We start from the raw sequence: 22,371 nt of genomic DNA, 5'->3' as shown, positions 1-22,371 counted from the left end.
CCTCGTTGTTTCCGGTGATGATGGGGGATCGGGTTGGTTGTCAGACGACTGAGCCTTGATATGCCAAATGAATCAGAGTAGTCGAATGTGTGTTGATTTATATATGAGTGGTGAGGAACAAGACCGCTGAGAGCTAACTTCGCCATGTGTTCACGCAACTGGCGTTGAGCAATGGCGGCTACCAAACAAAAACACCTCCCAGCAATTTGCCGGTATGCTTGACCGATGTGACCGTGCTCAACGTTTCGGTCAAAGAGTTGAACGGTATTGAGAGGGTGGGCATTTGCGTTCTGAAGATGGGTATATATAGGGTGACAGGGAATTGGTCGAGCATTTGCTGTAGACCCTTTGTAGGAGCGACTTCTTCGTCATGTAGCGGTTAGCTGTTCTAACACATTACGAAGGGACGAAGCTGAAACCGGCCTGCCAAACTGGGTATATATATGTGTATATCTTGATCGTGATGAAAATCCTGGGCAAAGTGCTGTCAGGTCGAGACTGGGAGGTCAAGAGGGTTATCTTAGTCCTTCCTCAGTCCTCCATCACTAGCATCATTCTGCGATCTCAAGTTTTCCAACATGTGAGGAATATCAAACTTCACTGGATACACGCGGGTTGCAACAATCAATACTCCAAGTTTGTCCAAAAGTATTTGCTATCAAAACAGCATCATGTATCATGTAAATGCTATCCAATCCCCCTTCTTGAAAACACCAAAGTGAAACGCCTCCAATGATTAGATATACAGATCGCCAAACCAACTTGTCTGACTTGTTTACTCCAATGACAGTATACAACTCCATCCGCATGTTTTTGCCAACTGCTTGCTCTTTCCAACAATGCTCGTCTTCTCTTTGGGTTCTCTTCGCTTTATCGTAACATGTATGAGAGGTCGGGGAGATCTCGAAGAATGCTGGCGACAATCTCGTCATCTTTGGAGGTATCTTCCTCTGGCTCTTGTCGCGGAGCAACAGGGAGCGACATCGGTCGAGGCTTCTTCGGCAGAGTCTGAGTCTTGACAGTCTCCAATGGTTTCGACACAGGTTCTAGCTCCTGGCTTGCAGTCATACTCTCCTTCAGCGGTGAACTCTCCCTCATTGGTGAGGATGGCTTGTTCCCATTACCAAAGAAGTCCATATCCCAAGAACCCCAGCCATTCAGCCTATTTGTGTTTTCAATTGGCGACCTTGCCTTGTTCTGCATCAGGTTTGCGGAAGCCATCACATCCAGCGACGACCGGGGCAGGGGACTCAGGTCGACCGTGGTTGACCTGGAGTGACTGATCAAACCCTGGATCGGCGAAGGAGTTAGATCAACTGTGGTCGACCTTGAGTGACTAGGCATCAAGCCTTGGCCCGGCGAGGGGCTCCAGTCGACGGTGGTATGTCGAGAGTGTGTAGGCACGAACCCCTGGGAGACTGGTACGTCAAAAGAAGCCCGATTGCTGTTTGTTGTCTCTTCCTTGGGAGCGTTCTCAAAGATATCATCTGGAGGAGCTGTCGCTGTGATTGATGGTTTGGAAACATGTCCCTTGTTTGTGTTGTCCTCTGTCTTGGCATCTACAATCGCGTCCAGGGATGGAAAGGTCCCGTTTCCTTCACCAGAAGGTGAGGAAACCATATCGCCCCAATCGTCATCATCATCTTCTTCATCTCCCCACCCTGCATTCTCAGGCGGTTGTGCTAACGGCGATGTTGGATATGTGATCGGTTGAGAGATAGAGATTGGTCGGGTTGTAGCTTGTAGAGGCGTAGGTATTATAGGAGAAGGTGGCTGAGGAATCTGAGGGGAAGTTGGCGATGGTATAGGTTGAGATATAGATAGGGGGCGGGTAGTAGGTTTGATAGGTATAGGCTTAATAGGAGAAGGAGGTCGGGCAATAGCTGTTGGTGATCTTGCGGGAGGCGGAGGAGGCTTCGCTGTAACTGGCGACGTCTTGGCAGCTTCCACAGGAGACGATTCTACAGCCGAACTGGGCTCAGTGATAGAACGTTCGGAAGCTGGAGGTGGTATAGCAACGGTCGACGAAGGAGCCGGACTGCTCCCCCATCCAAACGTCGCACCAGTCGGTGACGCTGCCGCTCCTTTCGAGTTGACCGACGCGTGTCTTGAGTGGCTCTTTCGCGCCAGCAGTTCTGAGATATCAACTGACGGCGCCGAAGAATCCCAGTTGAAGATCTTTCCACCCGCAGCACCCCCTCTCCGACCAAGAACGACACGTCCCGCGATAGAGTCCTCCTCCATCCACCGTCTGACGATACGGATGGCCTGGTCACGCACCTGCGAGTTGCCCCAGCCGATGCGCACATAGTTCTCGTCGTCTCCCAGGTTATGCTTTCGGATTGAGCCGAATCTAGAGATCTGGTACCAAGCCTTGCGTTCAGATATCGAGGCAAATGTGTCATCGATGATGACATCCGGGACTGGCTCGGGTGTTGGGAAGGATGCTTCGACCGAGGGGAAGAGGTCGTCTAACTTCGACATGTCGATCGAAAATGGTATTGAGGGTCGCTTTGGTCGTGGGTGTAATATCTCTTTGGGTTCATCGTGAGTTGTAGTCTCAACCACAGGAAACTTTTCCTCAGTGACTTTTGTTTCTGGCTCGTCCGGTACCTCCTCGTGGATGGGCGATTCGAAATCCGACCAAGAATCAGACTCAGCTTGGGCTTCATCCTCCTCTGTCTTCTCTGCCACGGTCTTTTCCTCCTCTGTTGTTTCTTCCATGACATCCGGTGACGGTTCACGGGCTTCCGTATCCACCTTTATATCTGGCTCTGGCTCCGATTCGGGCTCCGGCTCTACTCGCTCCACGGCCTCGGGTTCAGGCGTTGCCTCTTGTACCGGGGACTTGGTGCTCGACGCCTTTCGCATGGTCGGATCGATGGGCGACACGCTATGGCTTCGCTTGGCTATATCATCGTACATCTCCACCAGCTCCTGAACCTTATTCGAGGGCTGGCGCAAAGCAGGTGGTCGCGTGCCACGTCGCAGAGCCGGTCGGGGAGCTCCATCCGGCGAGCTGGGTCGGCCATCATCACTCGGCATCGGACTCAAACTCCTCATAGATGGAGCCCGGTCAGGTTGTCGCCAGATATCCGCTGTGCTCTCCTTCAACTCACCCAGGGGGAGGCGGCGTCCTCGTCACGACCCTGGTTTCGATCGGTCGCAACCCTTCACCAAGACTTATCGCCGAATCCCCGCTCCTCTCCTCCTTCCGCACCCGCGCCGTTTCTAGTGTTGCCAGCTGTCCCCACGAATCCGACCCCGGCGACGGAAGTCTCGAGCTGGCCGGACTACCCCCCTATCGGCCGCAAACCAGGACTCCTTCCCCATCGGGGACTGCTGTCCTTACCAGGCTCAGCCCAGCCGCCCCAGGCGTCATCATCGTCCATCCATGGTGTGTGAGCAGGTGAAGGGCGCTGGCTATGGTCTGGGGTGAAGTGTGCGTGCGGCGGCGGCGCGGGGAGATCTATCTTCGGGGGCGAGTCGTTTGTCCAAGGGGAACCCCATGGATCCTCCATGCTGGGCGAGAGCACATGTCGCGCGGCCAGCGGCAGGAGTGTGTGTCGAGGAGAGAAGAAACGTCAGAGGCAGAGGTTATTGTGTCCGATTTATCATTGCGCGAAGGTTCGGGAGAACGGGGTTTGAAATCGGCCAAGTGTTTCGAAGGTGTTAGGAGGCGCAACACGTCGAGTCGAGTTGCGTAATCGTCCAGTTGATGGTAGGCAACAGAATTTTGTACAGTCAGACGCCACAAGTAAATAGTGGCTTGGATGGATGCCCAAGGTTGATGCAGAACCAAGTGAGAGATCAACGACGTTGTTGTTTTGGCTTCCGAGGAATGGAAATGGAACATGTTCCAGTTTCCGGGGCCTTCGCGGGTTCCGATGGAATCTTCAGGGGCGCGTTCCCCAGGTCTCTAGCTTCCAAATTTGGCCCCGCCGCCTCCGTGCCCGTGCATCCCGGCCGCCAACACCAAAGCTCCAATGACATGGCTCAATGACATGACCCCTTGTTGAATGAATTGACTCTCACGATTCATCAGGGGGCAATTGGACTTTTGAATATCGTGGATTTGCAGTATTTGTATCTGCTTTCTAACACAAGGGTATTTATTTGTTTGCTTGATGTCTATCGCATACAATGCCAGATACCATGACATCATTCCTTCGCCCTCAAATCAACAAGTCCATGAACCATCCGTTTCCCCAGTAATTCCATGAAGCAGTTCCGTACAACCCCGACACTCCGTCGCTAATATTCAGTCAAAATTTTCATGTCGTTTCCATCCATTCTCCCAGATAAAGTTTCTTCACGAGACAATCTCGTGGCCGTGCTTCAGTGCCCACTCCTTGGAGCGACCCTTGCCCGTCTTCTCTGCCACGAGTTCGATCGTGTTCTTCACCTCTATTCGAGATACGTGCTCTCGGAAAAGGTGAAACACAAAGTCAATGATTCCAACCTTGGATAACGCCTTGTTGTCAAGAATCGCCCGCTTTACGTCATCCATGAGCTCTGACTTGACGAGCTTGGGCGCATCGCCGCCGCTTGCGCTGCTTCCACTAGTAATTGCTGCGAATGCATTGGTAGGCGTTGGTGGAGGAGGCATCTTGGTGCCGCTCTCAGCAGCCTTGGTAACCTTGGCCGTCTTGGTTTTGTTTTCAGGCTCCCAGTATTCCGTAGAGAATGGATCAATGCCCCATGACTGCGGAAGTCCATCTAGACTCAGTTAGTAGCTGGTTTTGATTCAATCCAGACATGTACTTACCATGCATAAACTCCATCTTGTGCTCGTAGACAACCTGATTCGCCACAACGCCCCTATTTTCAAAGCATATTCCAGTGCTTTCCGGCTCCAATGTGTTGGCAAAAAGTCGTCGAGATAGACCGGCATCTTCAGAGTCGTCGAGAAAGCCTTCCATGTCGTCCTCATCATCGAGCTCCTCTTCGTCGTCGTCAACATCAAGATCCTCGCCTTCCTCCTCCTGCCACTCAGCTTCCGAATCATAATCGTAATCCAGAGGCAGTCCTCTTCTTGTTGGCTTGCGAGCCAGTTGGCTGATGTTGTCCTTGCCAAGAGCGAACGTCTTCAGAGTAACAGTTCCGTAGTAAGGGGGCCGAACATCCTGTGAAAAGGCAATCACCTTCATCGGCACCTTGGACAGCTTCTCGCGTGCCTCTCGCATGATCTTATCGGCGTTGTCCGCTCCAGCATTGTCCGACTTCTCTGTCTCCTTGTAGACGTGTTCCATAATGTGACTAACAGGATGATGGAGCCTGCCTCGCTTTCGGGGTTTGCCGGGCAAGGCAAGCAAACGCACAGGGTCGAATGAAGCACCCTTCTGAAGCTCTTCAGCCCGCTGACCACCAATGCATTCGTCCAGGATCTTTGACTTGAGTTGGCGTGTTTCGTCGTCCATCCGGGGTCCGAGGGGGGCCATTGTTGTGCTGTCCTTGACGAAGAATGGCTTGAACAACTTCTCGTACTCTGACTTTGACACCTGACTGACACCTTTGACGGGGCTTCCGTCTCGAAATGTGCCGTTCTTGGCGTTGGCACTGTCATCAACCTTCTTAGGGGTGTTGGAAACCTTGAAGAAAGAGCCGAGTGTTCGTTGCTGGCGAGCCTTCTTCTCTGCCTCCTCCTCCTTTCGCTTCTTTTCCTCTTCCTTTTTCTTTCTTTCCTCGTCCCTCTTCTTCTTTTCCTCATCCCTCTTCTTCTTTTCCTCATCCCTCTTCTTCTTCTCCTCATCTTTCACTTTCTTTTCTTCCTCCTTCTCCCGTTTCTTCTCCTCTCGCTCCTTAGCTTTAGCAGCCTTTTCTGCTTCAGCTTTGGCTTTCTCGACAGCTCGGATGGCAGCCTTCTCTTCACGCTCTTCCTTCTGCTTTGCAAGCTCCTTTTCACGAGCCTCCTTTTCGGCGGGAGTCAACTTCTTTCGCTTCGGTGGGTTCGCTGGCGACTTCGATGCGGATGCAATTATAATTGGCTTCAGTAACGTTTGGCCTTTGATCGGCGTCTGGGGCGAGGGAGATTTTCGGGTGGGAGTGCTACTGCCGGCCTCGGTAAGATCTGGTGTCGCCTGTGAGGTGGATTGGCTGCCTGTTACAGCGATGGAGGGTAGAGCTGTATCAAGTCAACATCTGTGCAATAGTCAAAATGTAATGATACGCACTGCATTCGCTCTCGGGCTGGCTGCAAGTCTGCATCTTGGTGTCTTCGGAATCCTCCACCTTCACGGACTCCCCTGCGAACTCGTCATGGCTTCTCTTGCGGCCCGTAGCCTCGGTCTCCTGAATATTCAGAGACATCTCCAAGAGAGCCATTTTGAATCGAAGGGAGCTATGCAGCTCAGTGGTGGTGCGGGTGTGTCAGATGTCGTATCGGTGAGGAGTGGTGCGGAGCGTGATGGATGCGGTCGCTAGGAGGCAAGTGCTCTGTGGATATCGTCAAAGGCGGCAAATCATGAAACAAGACTTTGATGTTGATTTGTCATGAAGAAGACGAAAATGATCATTTGATTCGATGAAGCCTCTTGATGCAGTGAGGAATGGTGTTGTGTGGAGGAATTGAAAGAATCTCGTTGGGCGTGCACGAGATCCCCCAAGTTTGTTTGTGGCATGAAGCATCCAGGTTGCGAAGGGGAGCCTGGACCCCAGAGGGGGTCCCCGGAGCTTGAGGGAAGACGCGCCGACGCGTTAATTTGGCGCCACATCGTGCACATTTACGCGTTAACGCGCAGAGTGGAAAGTGCAAATGTGGCTTTCCGGGTAATCTACGGCACTGCGACTTTCAGGGGCCGTGGCTGTGCGCACTCCGCGCTTGCGGCTAGTGCGCTTGGCATTTTGGCATGTCAGAATCTTTCAAATTGCCATGACGACAAAGATGGAGATCGGGGTGACGTCGAATTTCGCTGATCCCCTCGTAGAGGAACCCGAGACAGACGCCCGCGGCCAGTGATTGGGCGCTTATTGCCGCCTGAGCTGACAGTATGGAATAGGGATCGGACCAGACAGTAACGTCACCTCTGCACTGATATGCAAAGCACTTCCTTCAAAGGATGATACGAGAAGGTCACCGACGATCAATGCATTGATGACCCGCATGCAACTCGAGTCCACTGAGCCTCACGGGGGCTATGCTAAGCCATTGCTTTCTTTGTTACCTCCAAAGTCTCCAACGAGACTCAGGGGTTGAGTTCTCATTAAGCATACTTTTCTGTGTCTTGAGTCCTGGCTAGAGAGGTATCTTTCAAACATTAAAAAGCCCGTCAACGACAGTGGAGGCCCCGCTCCGAATGCACACACTTCGTTCCATCAGAAAGGTGGAAACATGATATAGCGAGAGATGTGAAAAGGAAGATTCGTTGGGGGGTATCTGAACCCTTGGAAGCGACAGTGGGTTGTGAGAAACCAAACGATAGGTAGATAGTACAAAGCAATGCTAGAACGCCGACTGATGCAAGCCCACTCTTCGATCCGAAGTGTGATGGTGTGTGTTAACGAATGAACAACATAAGAAAACCCATTTGCCCAGCCTGTCGTGACATGATACATGCACTGTGATGGCCGAATAGTATATATCTCGTCGAATTAGAACGCCCCCTTAATCGGGGTTGGCGATGAAGAGGCGTCCAGATGTAAGTGTTGATGTTCGCTCGTCGACACTTCCACGTCTCCTGAGCTCATCCGCTGATTTCACGCTCTTTTCTCTAGTAAGAGCCGAGTGCATCAGTGAATTGGCAGCCAATCTCGGGGCGTTACCCAGCTCGCCCACGTTGTCGGCGCGCTCAGCGCTGCTGCCGCTCCTCGTGCTGCGAGCCTTGCCGCTGGCTGCGTCGTCGACGATATCCTCAGGCATGGTCTCGACTAGACTGCCAGTGCGCTCGGGGGTATCACCGGGACTCCATCGCCGGCCGTGCTGGCTGCCCATCCCTCCAGATGATCGGTATGCGAGGTTTCTGCGGCTGCTCGCTGTGCTGCTCCGTCCGCTGCTGCCCGTCCTACGGTGGTGCGGGCGGGTCGTGCTGGGTGTATTCTCGTCGTCACTACTCTCAGCCTCCACCTCGGTGGCGCTCAGCCGCATGGGAACTCCTCCGACGCCGACGTGGTTCTCGCCGGGCGCGTAGCCAACCACAGGTGTCTTTCCGTGGTGTCGAATCTTAGGGATCTTTGCCGCGACCTTGTTGGTAGTGCTAAGGCCTGTGCTGGTTCGTCCGCCGGCACCGCCGGGGCCATAGGAGCTGCTGCCGCGGGCTCCACCGACGACCTCGAGGGCGGCACGCATCTTTGCCGCACGCTGCTGGGCAAGCATTCTAGGGTCCTCGTACTGGGCGCGATCGCACCAGACGGTTCCCTTTTGTTTCCGCAGAAGCGCGACATAGCTGGAGGGCTGGGGGCTGGCTCCACCGGAGCGGCTCGAGGTCGAGCGACGGAGCTCGCTCTGTGACGAGGTGCGGTAAGCGGCAGGAGGTGGGATGCTGCCGACGCTGCTAAACGTATTCACCGACGGCGAGCGGCGGTTCTGCATGGGATTGGGGCCCGGGTGGGCGAGGTGTTGTGTCTGGAACTGCATGGGGAAGGTGTTTGACGAGGTGGTTCGTGATCGTGAGTGTCCATAGGCGACGGTCTGGTCCATTGGGCCTCGCATGGCCTGGGGTTCCAACATGGCCTCGCGGCGACGTCGAGGGGGACGTCGAGTTTTAAGCTGCTCGCGGGTCGCGGGTCGTGGCGTGTTGCTCGACAGTAGGGAGGGTTGGCCCCGTCGGGCGCGGCGCGGAGCGGCAGTAGTGTCGAGGGTCCGAAGCCGAAGTGCCAGAGAGAAGCGAGAGCAGAAGGAGAGGGAGCCGAAAAGTGAGACTGTGCTTGGTAGCGCGCCAGAAGAAGCGGGGCGCAAGTTGGAGCCAGAGACAAGAGGGCGGTGGTCGAGGTGGTGGACGTCCGGGTATAACTGACGAGGGTGAGAGGCCGTGAACAAGGCGGGATAGATGCTTTGAGATGAGGCACTTGGTATAGGTAGGTAGATATGCAGAGGGGAGGTCGAGGATGGGAGGAAGAGGGCAGAACTCGATGGTGGGCAGAGGCGTCAACAAGAAGGATTTCAGTCACTGATGAGAGTGGGAGAGCCGCCTAGTCGGGCAGTCCAACGTTGCATGGATTCATAGGTAGCCCAGCCCAGGTTGGGGGGTGGGTGGAGGGCAGGTGGGTTAGTGGGTTCAGCGAGCTAGTGGGTGGTCGCCTGCAGGTGGATCACCTACCGCTAGCGGACAGTCTGCCAGGCCTTGCGCTTGTCCAGGCTGGCTTCAGCGCCTCCGTCCATGACATTAATGGATGGATCAAACAAAATGGCTCTGGCTCCAGTTGTCGGCTATCCAGAGCTGGCAGCCAGAGCCGCTGCCTATGATGTAGGCCGTGGATCGTCGAGTCTTGGCCCTGGCTTGGCCCTCCGACAAAAGGTTCAGGGCTGCATTAAAATTCGAGCACCTCTCCACGGAAACAGACCTACCTACCTATCGAGACAACACATCTACTTTCTAACAAAAGGAAATTCCTTGCGAGTGAACGTGTTCCGTGAGAATGTATGGCTTGGAGCAAGGGAGCAGAGCGGCGTGTAAGAATGTGGAACCTGGGGCTCTCTCTGGATTGCCTCACTCTTGTTACATCCGGTCAATGCAAAGAATGGCCTTGCCTTGCCTGGCCTCGCCTGGGACACTCGCTCATGGCTTCTGGGATTTCCCCTCGTGCTCTCCCTCGGTGCTTGGGTCATTGCTTTGTCTGAGGTGCTTCGCTTCGGCTAAGGATGCTGGTCCATGCTCTCATCCATTAACCTCTCACAGCATCGCGGCCTCTTCCTCCATGCGACGACCCCAAAGCCAAGTCAGCCCTGGCGGCCCAGCTGAAGCCGCACCACCGAGGAAGAGCCTGGTCTGGCTGCTGGCGCGGGGCCCAATCAGGCGTGTCTGTCGTTCGTGATGTCATGCTGGCCCAGCAGCAGATGGAGCCGAACAGGTGTGTGTTAGCTGGAGTGGGCAGGCCGGCCCTAACTCTCTCCTCCCGTAGGGCCGTAGCCGCTTCTGTTCGGAAGGTTTTCTGCCCTTTGCCATTTTGGCTGGTCCGGTTCTAGCCTGGCATTGGTAGATAAGCGACCGACAGATGGATGCGACAGACGAGCCAGCGGGTGATGGCATTTGCGATTGGAGCTTTGCCTGGGTTCTCTGAAACTCTCTTGTATCCCCTCAGACAGAGAGCTTTTACTTTCCATGTCACATTTCACCCTTTTACCATGATCGGCCAGCTCGGAACTGTGACTGGTCCCAGAGTCGCACTCTTCGCCAAACACAGTCGAGTCGATCCCCGGTCGCCCCAGCACCCCTGGAACCGCCTCTATCCATCCCTGCAATCTGTAGCGCGCTGACCATGCGTCAGAAGCGACCAGCAGCCTGTCGGGACGGGTTCGCGGCGTGCTGACGAGACCGATAGTCAGGGTGAGGTGAGCGCCTCGGGGACCATCGCCCCCCAGGAGCCGCGCCAAGCACAGCCCTTTTTTCCCTCTCTTTTCCCTTTCCCAAGCACTATGGTGCACCCTTAGATCCAGAGATGCGAAGTGGGGTGGGTTTTGTCAAGGATGGGACAGAACGGTAAAACGGCAACCCAATCCAACAAAGGCAGAGAGGCCAACAGAGAGACAGTAAAAACCTAGAATCGGTCTCGAGCGCTCCTGGCGAATCAACCTTGTTTGTTGTTGTTACAATTGTTCCGGGTCTCCATAAACATCAACGGCGGGCTGAAGCCTCTCCCCCGAAAGGCACAACGGCAAGCTTGTCTTGAGGAAGCTTGTTGAAGCTTGTTCCAGCTGCAAACTCCCTTCACCTCCTCCAAGACGCAGACGCAGGAATCCAATTTCGATCAGAAGAAGAGTTTCGGCATTCTTGTACCGCATATGTTTCCCACCCCAAGAATGCACCCACAAGGGTGACACGAGGGGAGCCGGCGTGATCCCCCTGTGTAATACGGTCCCCGGCACTTCACTTGGTACACGACCAAGGTCAGCCACGTTCGCCTGGTACATGTAGAGAGGCTAGGGATGACCTTCTGCCGGTGAGGTGAGGGCTGCGCCGGTATGGTGATTCATTAAACCACGAGCCCGGGCTCGCCGCCCTGAGATGAAGGGAGGCATCAAGGCACGCCTTTTGAGGCTCAAAGCCAATTACAGTCTCTGTATTCAGCCTTTGACCATTGACGAAATTACAACTCTCGTCTTCGCATGTGATCCAAGACGAAATGTCTTGAATCCAATTCCCATGTGTATCAGTCAAGTTCCCCCAACTAGGTTCACAAGGCCCATCTGACCCTGACCCCTAACAAGTAACTTTCCTTGACTGAGATCCAGTGCAACCTGTTCACCACGCCGTTCCATCAGCAACTGCACTGCAGGCGGGTCACTCAATCGGCCACCTGTCGCTGTCCGGCCCGGGACCGAGATTCAATTTTGTTGGCGTGAGCCATATGCGAGTCAAGAAAAGGCTGTTCTTTTGCCCCTCCTCTCCAGGGATGATGGCCGTCATGATGAGTGGCTTTCACACTAACATGCCAACTTACGGAGTTGACGAGACGACTGCGGGAAAACAGTCGATATAGCTTCATGGCACGATTAAGATAAGCAGCCAAGCTCAGCCCAGCTGCTTACAGAAGTCACTCTCTACAACGTAGTAGCGAATAGGTGCGCCTGCAGTAGCAGACCTAACAGCGACCCCCTTGCTCGGCCCATGCGTGAAGTTCATGTAGATGCACCTCCATCACCATCGCACCTCGATCAAAATGGGAACGTCTGGTCTTGTCCTAGGCCAGGCCGGGTATTGAAAGGGCCACCCCGCCTCTTGGTGGCCACATGGTCAATGGACTGATGTTTTTTTTTCCCCCTCTATGAGGCCTGCTCTTTTCTCTTTTCCCCCCACTTGCATATTTCTCTCTTCTCTTCCTTTTTTCGCTCCCAGCCCTGTCCAGCTGAGCTTCTCCAAGCCCAGTCTTGGCTTTTTTTTTTTTTTTTTTCCAAAATGCGCCTCATGTCGCTTCGCGGGGATTGGACTGTCTGGTGCCGTACCTGCAAGACGGGGTTGACACGTCTTTGAGTCTTGCCTTTGCTAGTTTCTTCCCTGTCAGTTTGGCGTCTCTGACATTTCAGCCCGCCAATTCAGCTCCGTCCAACTCCGGGGATTGGGGAACTCCAGTACTACACTACCTTCACCGCACGCGGTCAAGGATGAGCCGAGTGACCAGGGTCGAGTTTGTCGGAGTCGGAGCTCCTCAATTGTGGATTGTCGATGTACTCCATGGCTTCATCATGGGGATGGAGTGACTTTGACGTGCCATCCATCAGATCATGCCGCTTCCAGCAATTCAACCCACGTCGTCCACCGGTAGATGCATCAGGCAGTGGATCGGTCAATCTCAAACTTCGGAGCCATGGAAGTCTTTTGGCAAGTGAGGAAACCCTTGGTCGAAATCTTATAGAAGGCTCTGTTAATCGCCGAGTGGACGGTTCAAAAAACTTGTAAATCAACCCCCAACTTGAGCCCTCCAAGACCCAAGAGCAGCGTCATCTCGCCGTCAACGCTACCTGACACGGCAGAGCGTTTCCATTTCCAGGCACGTCTGTTGAGATGGCGCAGAAGCTCCCCATGTCATGGAAGGGCCCAGAGCCACAGAAAATGTGACTCTTTTTCTCTTTCGTCTTGGCTCTCTCTCCATTCAACTTACAAACGCATTGGCAATCTTGCCCCAGTTTCTCGCCTGCTGTCAAATCCCAGTTGCATCCGCCTTGTAAGCGCGCATCTCCACGTGGGGCATGATTCGGCCATCGCCGTGGGCTTGCTGCAAGTTCAAACCTGTCTCTACTAAAAGTAAAAGCAAAAGCAGAAGCAGAAGCATGGAGACAATGATTATCGATGCAATGCATGTTCCGTCCCAGGTTACATCTATGATCCCGGCCTTGACCCGAGGACCGGTTTGTTAGCCTCAAGATCAGGCTATTCCTCTCTCGAGTCGCTGTAAAGATAAGTTCCAAGGAACAAAAGACACAAAAACCGCTCGTCTCATCTCCGACCTGCTCAGATCTGTCTGGCCCTGGCGCGGGATGCTTGCCTCCCGAAGTTCTGGAGCGGTCCAAATCTCGAGGGTGCCCCAATGGGTTGGCCAAGCTCACAACGCCTCGAGCTAACTCAGCCTTAGCAGTCTAGGCACATCACCTAGGCGTAATAGACGGCGAGGAAGACGGTAGTCATTGGTCCTTGCACCCAGCTTTTGCCTATCGCACATGAAAACCACGCACGGCAAGGGGAACAGCCAACTTTGCTCTTGTATGGGTGTAATGTATGTACATGTGCCTGAACCTGAACGGCTTTTCCTTGCTTTCCCGCTCCCACCTCTTTCTCGGTTGTCTCGCCAAGGGCCAGGGTTCCGCAGAGCCTTCCAGCACCTTGGCGAGACGCAGCGTGCCTGCCGATGCTTCCGATATGGATCCCATCCCTTGCGAAGAAAAGGAAGCGAAGCAGAAGGAAAAAGAGGGAATAGCATGTCGAAGAGCTCCAGATCTCGATCTCAAATGCCATGGCCAAAAAACCCGAGCGTGGAAACTCGCAACTGCTCGCGGGGCAATCTCTCCGCTATCATTCGGTGATCTGGCCATGATCCCTGCCTCAGCCCACTTACTTTGTTGTTCCATCGCCTAGGTGTTGAACTCGCCCGTGGTGGCTCCAACAGGGCTAGCCATCTTGGAGCAGAGTCACATCGGTGAATCTGTCACACCTGAGTGACTGCCACTGACTGGTGGCACAACGTCATGTACCTGCCGGTCTGTGTCTGCACTGCACTTGGGCAATCCGTCCCGCTTTCGGCGGTGTGGAGGAGGGCATACCTCGGTTCTGTATAGACCGGGAATGCCAGGTTGCCAGCGATATCACCAATGTGTTATGTGTCGAACTGTGAGGGATTGTTCGGGGGAGGTCCGGACGAACATCGTCATCCATGACCCAAGAAGCAGGTTTTCAACGTCAGGCATGCTGAAACGCCACTCTGACGTTGACGCAAAACTGGAGATTGGTGCCAGAATCTCGAGATGCGACAACGAGATTCGCATGTAAGTTGGCAATCCTCAGCCCAACCACGCCCGGGGCTCCCGTTACAACTCTATCCGACATAAACGATGCCCACCCAATAGGCCCAGGAACAGGGAACATGTTATTGGAAGAAGAAACCAAGGCTTCCTCTCAGCCCAGGCAGGCAAAGTGCTCACGCCCAGCCGTGTGTTTCCTGCTGACTGGTCGTCGAGAGGCACATCCATCCTCTGTCGAGCTGGCAACCCAGTGCCTTGGCCGCAGTGACACACTGCTGCGCGACCCCACGACGGCCGGGGATGCTGTTCCGTGGCATCGAGATAGGCGGGCTCTGCCTTGATGGCTTTCTCGGGAGCTGGCGCAGCCGAATGTCAGTGAGACCTGGCTAAAATCCTTCTCAGCCCTCTTTTTCATCCTCCCCCTCTGCTCCGTCCTGCGGGTAGACCAATGCATACTTCTGTAGGTTGACCGGCCGGGTCGGCTTGGCTGCGCGACAATCACACCGAGTTGTTTGTTTGTTTCCCTCCATGTGCGGGGTAGTAGCAACATCTTTTGAGTTGGCCTTCTGCCGTCTCTCGCGATTGTCTTTCCCGAGCTCCCCATTCGTCAAGCTGAAAGCGGTTGTCGTGATGACATGGATGTCATGATGCCAAAGTTTGTTTACTTGGTTTGGTCGGTTTCGGCAAGGCAATTCCACTGGTTTCAATCACCTCCAGCCAGCCATTGGACGAGCCGGTTTCGGTTATCAAGTCACCATGATGAATTGCTTAGTTTCCGATCCCTTTACTTGGCATTGTCTTTGGTCAATGGATGCGTCAATGTCTCAAGTTCACGAACCACTCATGAGGGCTTTAACGACGAAGCCGCTTCTCAGAACTAACTAACCCCTCAAGAGACCCCATCTCCAACGCACGTGCGAATGATGAAGTCATCAGTTCGCCGGTTTGACATAAACACTTTGGGGACGCCCACCAGCTTAGCATGTCTTCTAGACCGAGTAAGGAAATTCGGTACTCAAGCGTTGAACCGGCTCTGTGGGTAAACTACAGTCGGGCAGAAACTCTCGTGCAAGTGTGGCGACGGTTTGAATACCAAACTGGTCAAGCCACCGGAAAACTGGCCAAGGGCTTCATTTCTTGTGATATGGATCGACAGGTGCAGGACATTGCAAAAGTTCAATTCTACACGTCGTCGTCGAGAGATCGACCACCAATCATCTAACTCGACATCAACCATGTCTCTACAGCTTATCAAGAGATTGGTCCGGGGACCGGATCTAGGTTCTCAGGCCGTCTTTGCAGCTTCCCGTCCTGCAAGATTGATCAGAGAAGCCTCTCGGGTCCTTGGAAATCCTCATGTGCGATTGTCACCTGCAAAATCCTCCCGACTTGGCGATGCTAGCTTAGGAAGAGGGGCCCGCTGTAGGATTGTTACACGGCTGTGTGCATCGTGATCCAACAAGAGTCGATTCGTGCATGGGAGGGACATCTATGCTGTTTTCGATGTCTTGTTGCGAGCGAGTCGCCAAGCAATCATGTTGAAGAATGGCTGGCTGTCAAACATTCATGCTGAGTGAGCCTGGGCGCAAGAAACGGACCGATGTTGAAGAAGAGAGGATTGTCTCTACATAGGACTTGCTGATGCCTTGTTAGGTCTTGCTGAGTGAGCGAGAGGCTGTGGGTTGATTCTTTCAAGTCGGCTGGCCGGGGATGGGATCCGAAACTCGACCTTGTAAGACAGCCCGGCACATCAGAGCATCATGAGTAACTTGGGTGCAGATAAAAGCTTGGCATGGTTGGGGAGCGAGATAGTGGTGCCCAATAACAGGCACTAGTTGAAATGCAATTAGAATGCAATTAGAATGCAAGAATGAGAACAATGGCTTGTTGCGTTGAGATGAGAGCTCACGGTCTTCTGTCCGATCACGGCTATGCTCAGCTGAAGCGGTGACACAACCTCCAGCTCAACAGCGCCAGAATTAACCATTGTAAGATATCAAGACCGCCGATCAACCCATCAGTCATGTTAATCTGACAACTCGACAGCCTGTGTGAACCCTGCTAAGCCCCAGGGACCAAGCCCTGGGGCAATCTCTTCTTGGCCCCCCAGACGGGCTCTTCCCTGCACCGGGACCTAGGGGGCAATGGAGCTGGTGCCCAAAGATTGGCTGATTTTGTTCGGGGACGTGGTACAGCAGCAAACCGATATAGCAGCAAGAGGATGCTTAGCAGATGACTGTATAGTTTCTAGCATGGCGAAGTCGCAAGGCTGATACTTCGGTATTCGGTGGCCGTTTCTAGAGGAAAAGAAAGAGAGAGAGAAACAGAGCCAAGAAAGAGGTTCAATTCAGGTGCCGTTGTTCACTAATTTAAGACCCCATGCCCCGGGAATGGAACGGCATCCCCGTCTCCTGGCCAGTGGGATTATTTCCGTTTTGTAGGGAACGCACTGACGTCAAAAAAGCTGATATCCATCCGATCCATTATTATCCATCTAGTCTCCTTTTTAGCTGCTGGCTGCCGGTGGTAGGGGAGATATTTACACCCAGAGAGGGGCACGTTGACGCGACCATAATTTTTACAGGCCAGAGACGTATTACTTGAACAGACGACAATCCCCTTCCACTTCCTTGGTTCGTTCTAGATGCCGAGCCCTGCCATCTCCATCGTCGGCCCTGTCGTTGCATGACATTGAGACTCGGCGGCTGTCATGAAGTTCGCAAAGGAGCTCGAGCGGGAAGCCGTGCCTGGTAAGAAACAGAACCCAACCCAACCCAAAACATCCCTCCCGTTGATCTTCCCACAACCGCCGAGACACTGCAGGCCGTTTCGTTTCCAAAACGCTCGCTGACCCGACCCTCCGTCGCACAGAATGGCGCGTCAAGTACCTCAACTACAAGGCCGGCAAGAAGCATGTCAAGGCCCTCTCCAGGGCCCTCGCTCGCGCGAATGGAACACCAAGGACCGGGCCTCTGAGGGCAAGCACTTTCCTCTCGCCCATGACGCCTCGCCAGCCCTTTAGCAAATCGAGAAACTCGGGACGCGATACTGCCCATGGCACCGACGGCAATGGCTCCGCGACAATACCCGCGACCGCCTCTTCGGCCGCCACCAAAGCCATACCTACACCGCGAGGTCGCGAGCACGATTCCCTAACAGAAGCTGGAGATCACCGACATTATGGGAGTTTTGTCGAAACACCACCGGATCCATCGCCCATGGCTGAAGCACATGGGCATCACGAAGCACATGGACATCACGACTTTCAGCTTCCCGCGCCTGCGATGACGGTTGACGAACATGAGCGCCCACATGCGCATACCGCCGTATCAGCCTCTGACCTCATGCGACGGAGCTTCAACCGCCTCGATCCCCGAAGGACATCCTCCACCAGCGTCGTCCCGACCGCCTCAACAATTGCGTCGCCCGTGATAAACAACCCTACCAAGCAGCCGATCGAAGTCAACCATGCCGATTCGCCATCCCACCTACGCCGACTCTTTACCCACACGTCCACCGCGAGGAGCGAGCGGAGGGTCGACATCAACATGCAGAACTTTGACCTTATGAAGGAGAAGGAGCGCGAGTTCTTTGATTTTCTCGACAAGGAGCTCGAAAAGGTCGAGGCGTTCTACAAGATGAAGGAGGAGCAGGCCGGTCACCGCCTCGACATCCTGAGGGTGCAGCTTCACGAGATGAGGAACCGGAGGATCCAGGAGATGGCCGAGGACCGCGAGCGCGAGGACAAACCCCCAAAGAAAGGGAACCACGAGAACGGCAACGGCAAGCTCAACGGATGGGTCGACCCTATCAAGGCCAAGATCTTCCCCGTGGGACCAAACACTAAGGCCCTGCAGCGGATGGACCTGACGCCCAACGCCAACGGCGTCCTGCAGAGCGGCACCGACGCCGAGAGGGACTACATCCGCCGGCCGGATCATCACGAGGTCCCCTACCGCACGGCAAAGCGCAAGCTCAAGCTCGCGCTGCAGGAGTTCTACCGCGGCCTGGAGCTGCTCAAGTCCTACGCTCTCCTGAACCGGACGGCCTTTCGGAAACTTAACAAGAAGTACGACAAGGCTATGAATGCCCGGCCGCCGTACCGATACCTCAACGAAAAGGTCAATCAGGCATGGTTCGTCAACAGCGATGTGCTTGAGGGTCATATCCGGACCGTTGAGGACTTGTACGCCCGATACTTTGAGCGTGGCAACCACAAGCTGGCTGCTGGCAAGCTACGCAGCCTCAACAAGAAGCCCGAAGACCAGTCCATTGGCATGTTCCAGAACGGACTCCTAATCGGTACCGGCGCCGTCTTTGCCATCCAGGGCCTCATCTACGGAGCTCAGCTGCTATACCATGAAGACCACGATGTGCGTGAACAGACGAGCTACCTGATGCAAATCTACGGCGGTTATTTCCTCATGCTCTACCTCTTCTCCCTGTTCTGCATAGACTGTCTGCTCTGGAACCAGAACAAAGTCAACTATCCCTTCATTTTCGAATTTGACCAACGACATCACCTCGACTGGAGAGAGCTCGCCCAATTCCCCAGCTTCTTCTTCCTCGTTCTCGGCCTCTTCATGTGGGTCAATTTCAGCAGATATGGCGACCCGTCCATATACATTTACTATCCTGTCATTCTCATCTTCTTCACCATTTGTGTTCTCTTCTTCCCTGGCCCCTTGATATGGCACCGGAGTCGCAAGTGGTTTGCCTATTCTCATGTAAGTCTTCTAACCCAAGTGTAAGAACAAAACTAACAGACTACAGTGGCGGTTGCTTTTAGCTGGTCTTTATCCCGTCGAATTTCGAGATTTCTTTCTTGGTGATATTTACTGCTCACTTACATACTCGACAGCGGTAAGTCTACCCAACCCCCTCTACCCCTGAGCCAGTCGACTGACAGCCTTAGAACATCGAACTCTTCTTTTGTCTCTACGCAAATCATTGGGACCACCCTGTGCGGTGCAACTCCAGCCACTCCCGGCTCCTAGGGTTCCTGACGGCCCTCCCTCCCATTTGGCGTTTCCTCCAGTGTATTCGTCGTTATAAAGATACACGCAATGTCTTTCCTCACCTTGTCAACGGTGGCAAGTATACCGCTACCATTCTTGCTGCTGTAATGCTTTCACTTTACCGCCTCCACAACTCTCGGAGTCACCTGGCGCTTTTCATTACATTCTCAAGCATTAATAGCATCTATTGCTGTAAGTGATCTCCTATACTCCTCATGACCCTCACTCACATCAACAGCATTCTGGGATCTGTTTATGGATTTCTCCCTCCTCCAACCCCAGTCCAAGCACTGGTGTCTCCGTGACATTCTTGCCCTCAAGCGTCGATGGATGTACTACTTCATCATGGTGGTTGACCCAATTCTCCGCTTCGCCTGGATCTTTTACGCCATCTTCACACACAACACCCAGCACTCAACCATCGTCTCATTCATGGTCGCCTTCATGGAAGTCACCCGACGAGGCATGTGGGCTCTCTTCCGCGTCGAGAATGAGCACTGCGCAAACGTTTCTCAGTACAAGGCCTCGCGCGATGTGCCCCTGCCATACCGCATCGAGCCCCTCATGGACCGCGCCAGTACCGACGGCTCAGTTGCCGCCCAGCAGCCTCCAGCTACCGCTGGTGTCGCATCCTTCGAGGAGCCAACCCGCCAGCCTACGGCCGAGTCTACCGCCGTCTCGCTTGGTGCTGCAGAGGAGGGCATGTCGCGCCGTAGGACGGAGCCGCCTGCCCCTCCGCGACGCACCTTCTCCCGTATCATGGCTGAAGCACATAAACAGGACTTTGTGAAGCGTCGCCGTCCGCTTGAGCAGACTGAGGAGGAGGGGGCTGCTGAGTTGGGACAGTCTGACGATGATGAGGACGACGGTGATGAGGTTGTCAGTTTGCTTGAGGCGACAGATGGTGAGGACAACAGGCCCCGCTCGTCTGGTCGTGGATATAGCCGAGGGGGTTGAAAATGAAGCGGCCTTGATTTCGCAGATTGGACTTTTTGCATGTTGTTCGTAGATTTAGCGGTTGGGAAAAGGCGATACCCCTAAACATACACTGTACATATATTCACATGAAACGGAAACGCTGGTACGGCCTTGATAAAAATAAATCGTGTTTATATCTTCCCATAATTCAACCACCATCTGACATCCATACCGCCCTCTACTCCAACGACCAATCTAACCACCTTCTACATCTAGGATATAACTGTAACAGATATAAAAGAATTCGCATATGCTCTGCACAAACTCAAACGCCTTCTATGATTACCCCATCTAGTTCCACTCGCCATCAATCTTCTCCCAGTTGTCCAAGAAGCCCTTGAAGAACTTGACACCCAGACCGGGGTCCAGCGATCCGGTGGTGGCACGGACAGAGTGCATGCTAAGCTGGGGAAGACCAGCATCAGCGGCCCGGACACCCATCATGCTAGACAGAGCAGGTCCGATGGTGCCACCGCTGCGAGAGTCGTTGCGGATCTGGAAGGTCTGGGTGCGGCAGTCGGCGAGCTGGCCAACACGCTGGAGGATGGCGGTGGACACGGCGTCGGTGGTCATGTGGCCATTGCTGTCACCGCAAATGACGATGCCGACGTTGAGCTCGGGGACGTGCTCAGAGAGGTACTTCTCGAGGAAGTTGGGGTTGCCGGCATGAGTTACGTCGGCAGACAGGAGGAAGGACTTGGCATAGGTCTGGCCGATGAGGCTAGGACCATAGGTGCCAGGGTTGAGGGCCTCAACAGCGCGCTCAACGACTAGAGGGAGGAAGTTACCCCGAGCACCCTGGCGGAGAAGAGAGCCAATCTCTTCATCGTCAAAGAGCGCAACGAGCTTGATGCCACCTTCGTCGTGGTTCTCACTGGCAGCAAGAAGACCAGTAAGAGCAGCCCATGAGCAAAGCTTGTCGTCAATACGACCAGCAAAGATGAACTCCCTGTCCAGACCGCCAGTCTGGGCAGGCTGCGAGTCGTACAGCTCCAGCTCCCAGTTAACAATGGAGCTGTAGGACTGGATCCTGAGCTGCTTAGCAATCAACTCAACCAGCCGGGGAGGCTGAGTGTTGACAAAGGAACCAGCAGGTCCCAGGGCCTCTGTCGAGGCACGCTGGGAGCTCTCCAGGCCGATGATGGGCACAGCCTGGGTCTCGGCGTTGTTCTGGCCCATCATACCAACACCAAAGTGAGGCGCAAGAGTGGGAACCTTGGCGATGGGCCAGTCCAGCTTGACGAGTCTTGTGCTAGTCTTGCTCGTGTCCTCATCTCGCACAATGACCCTGCCACCGATGCTCAAATCTCGGTCCCACCAGGTCTGGTTGAGGGCTCCAGCATACGGCGCGACACCAAGCTGGACATATCCGGCCTTGACGGGCTTCGTGCTCACGGGCTTGAGCTTTGCGGTGAGGGCATCGATGTGGCCGCCAATCATGGCGACACCATTGCCGGGTTGGTACGCTTTGCCGACGGTGAAGGCGATAAGAGAGCTACCATTTCGGGTAACCCAGTACTTGCCACCAGGTTGCACCTTATCGGCCCAGGAGTCGCGCGACGAGAGCTTGCGCAGTCAGTATTATCCTTATCAGTGGTCAAGGCATGCATGTACTCACCTGGGTGAAACCAAGCTGCTTGAGCTTCTCCTCAAAGTAATTTACGGTGTGGAAAATGGTGGGGTTCTCCCGGAGGAAGTCGCAAAAGGGCTTGGTGAAAGCCTCCGGCCGGATCTCAGCAATCTGGCACAGCCTACAGACCTGATCCTCAGCAAGATGCCAGTTGACCTGACCGACTTCGCCGGGGGCCAGCTTGGCGATGCAGGACGAGCAGGCTCTGTTGTCTCTCGTGTCGCGACCCTCCATGTCGGCGAGCACAAAGTTCTTTGATCGTTGTCTGGGCTCGGGGCTCGACGAGGTCGAGGTCGCAGTGTTGTTCAGGGTGGTGGATGACGACAGCGCCTGCTGGCGAAGGGAGAGCGACGAAGCGCGCGCACTCAGCATTTCGGGCGTAACTTTGGTCATCGTGATGAATCAAGCTGGGCGCAAGCTGTATAAGGAAATGGAGGTCTTATCGGGTAGTCGATGCGCAGCGCAGGAGACAAAACTGGGGGAATTGGAGCTGTTGACGGGGTTGAGTTGCGGACGATGACGAGCTCGGAGGCTGAACGGAGGTCAGCTGGACGGCACGCGATAAGATAAGCTCCAGGTGCCAGGTGCCGGCTGACCTCCATTCATGCCAGGCACTTCCGCCAGGCACCTCCAGCCAC

The 22,371-nt window shown here is 54.4% G+C and overlaps 5 protein-coding genes across 5 annotated transcripts; 1 reads left to right on the top strand and 4 right to left on the bottom strand.

Moving 5' to 3' along the window:
- Positions 1–870: 870 nt before the first annotated feature.
- On the bottom strand, positions 871–3,045 carry LRP88_06233 (uncharacterized protein; the record flags this gene model as incomplete). Its single annotated transcript, XM_083242773.1, has 1 exon — positions 871–3,045. The coding sequence occupies one exon, from the start codon at positions 3,043–3,045 to the stop codon at positions 871–873; it is 2,175 nt and encodes a 724-aa protein (XP_083101709.1).
- A 1,267-nt stretch (positions 3,046–4,312) lies between these two features.
- LRP88_06232 (chromatin assembly factor 1 subunit A-domain-containing protein) lies at positions 4,313–6,324 on the bottom strand (the record flags this gene model as incomplete). Its single annotated transcript, XM_083242772.1, has 3 exons — positions 4,313–4,719; positions 4,769–6,124; positions 6,174–6,324. 3 exons carry the CDS (start codon positions 6,322–6,324, stop codon positions 4,313–4,315), a joined length of 1,914 nt encoding a protein of 637 aa, XP_083101708.1.
- A 1,279-nt stretch (positions 6,325–7,603) lies between these two features.
- LRP88_06231 (uncharacterized protein) lies at positions 7,604–8,665 on the bottom strand (the record flags this gene model as incomplete). Its single annotated transcript, XM_083242771.1, has 1 exon — positions 7,604–8,665. One exon carries the CDS (start codon positions 8,663–8,665, stop codon positions 7,604–7,606), a length of 1,062 nt encoding a protein of 353 aa, XP_083101707.1.
- Positions 8,666–16,817: 8,152 nt separating this feature from the next.
- On the top strand, positions 16,818–20,082 carry LRP88_06230 (SPX and EXS domain-containing protein; the record flags this gene model as incomplete). Its single annotated transcript, XM_083242770.1, has 4 exons — positions 16,818–16,857; positions 16,931–18,834; positions 19,023–19,134; positions 19,364–20,082. The coding sequence occupies 4 exons, from the start codon at positions 16,818–16,820 to the stop codon at positions 20,080–20,082; spliced, it is 2,775 nt and encodes a 924-aa protein (XP_083101706.1).
- A 312-nt stretch (positions 20,083–20,394) lies between these two features.
- On the bottom strand, positions 20,395–22,126 carry LRP88_06229 (aminopeptidase I zinc metalloprotease-domain-containing protein; the record flags this gene model as incomplete). Its single annotated transcript, XM_083242769.1, has 2 exons — positions 20,395–21,669; positions 21,722–22,126. 2 exons carry the CDS (start codon positions 22,124–22,126, stop codon positions 20,395–20,397), a joined length of 1,680 nt encoding a protein of 559 aa, XP_083101705.1.
- Between the last annotated feature and the right edge of the window lie 245 nt (positions 22,127–22,371).

Source organism: Fusarium phalaenopsidis (genome assembly GCF_050370095.1).
Source record: "Fusarium phalaenopsidis strain FUZ10S chromosome Unknown contig_32296, whole genome shotgun sequence".
NCBI classification, from domain to species: Eukaryota; Fungi; Ascomycota; class Sordariomycetes; order Hypocreales; family Nectriaceae; genus Fusarium; species Fusarium phalaenopsidis.
This window is presented reverse-complemented; position numbering and strand designations above follow the sequence as displayed.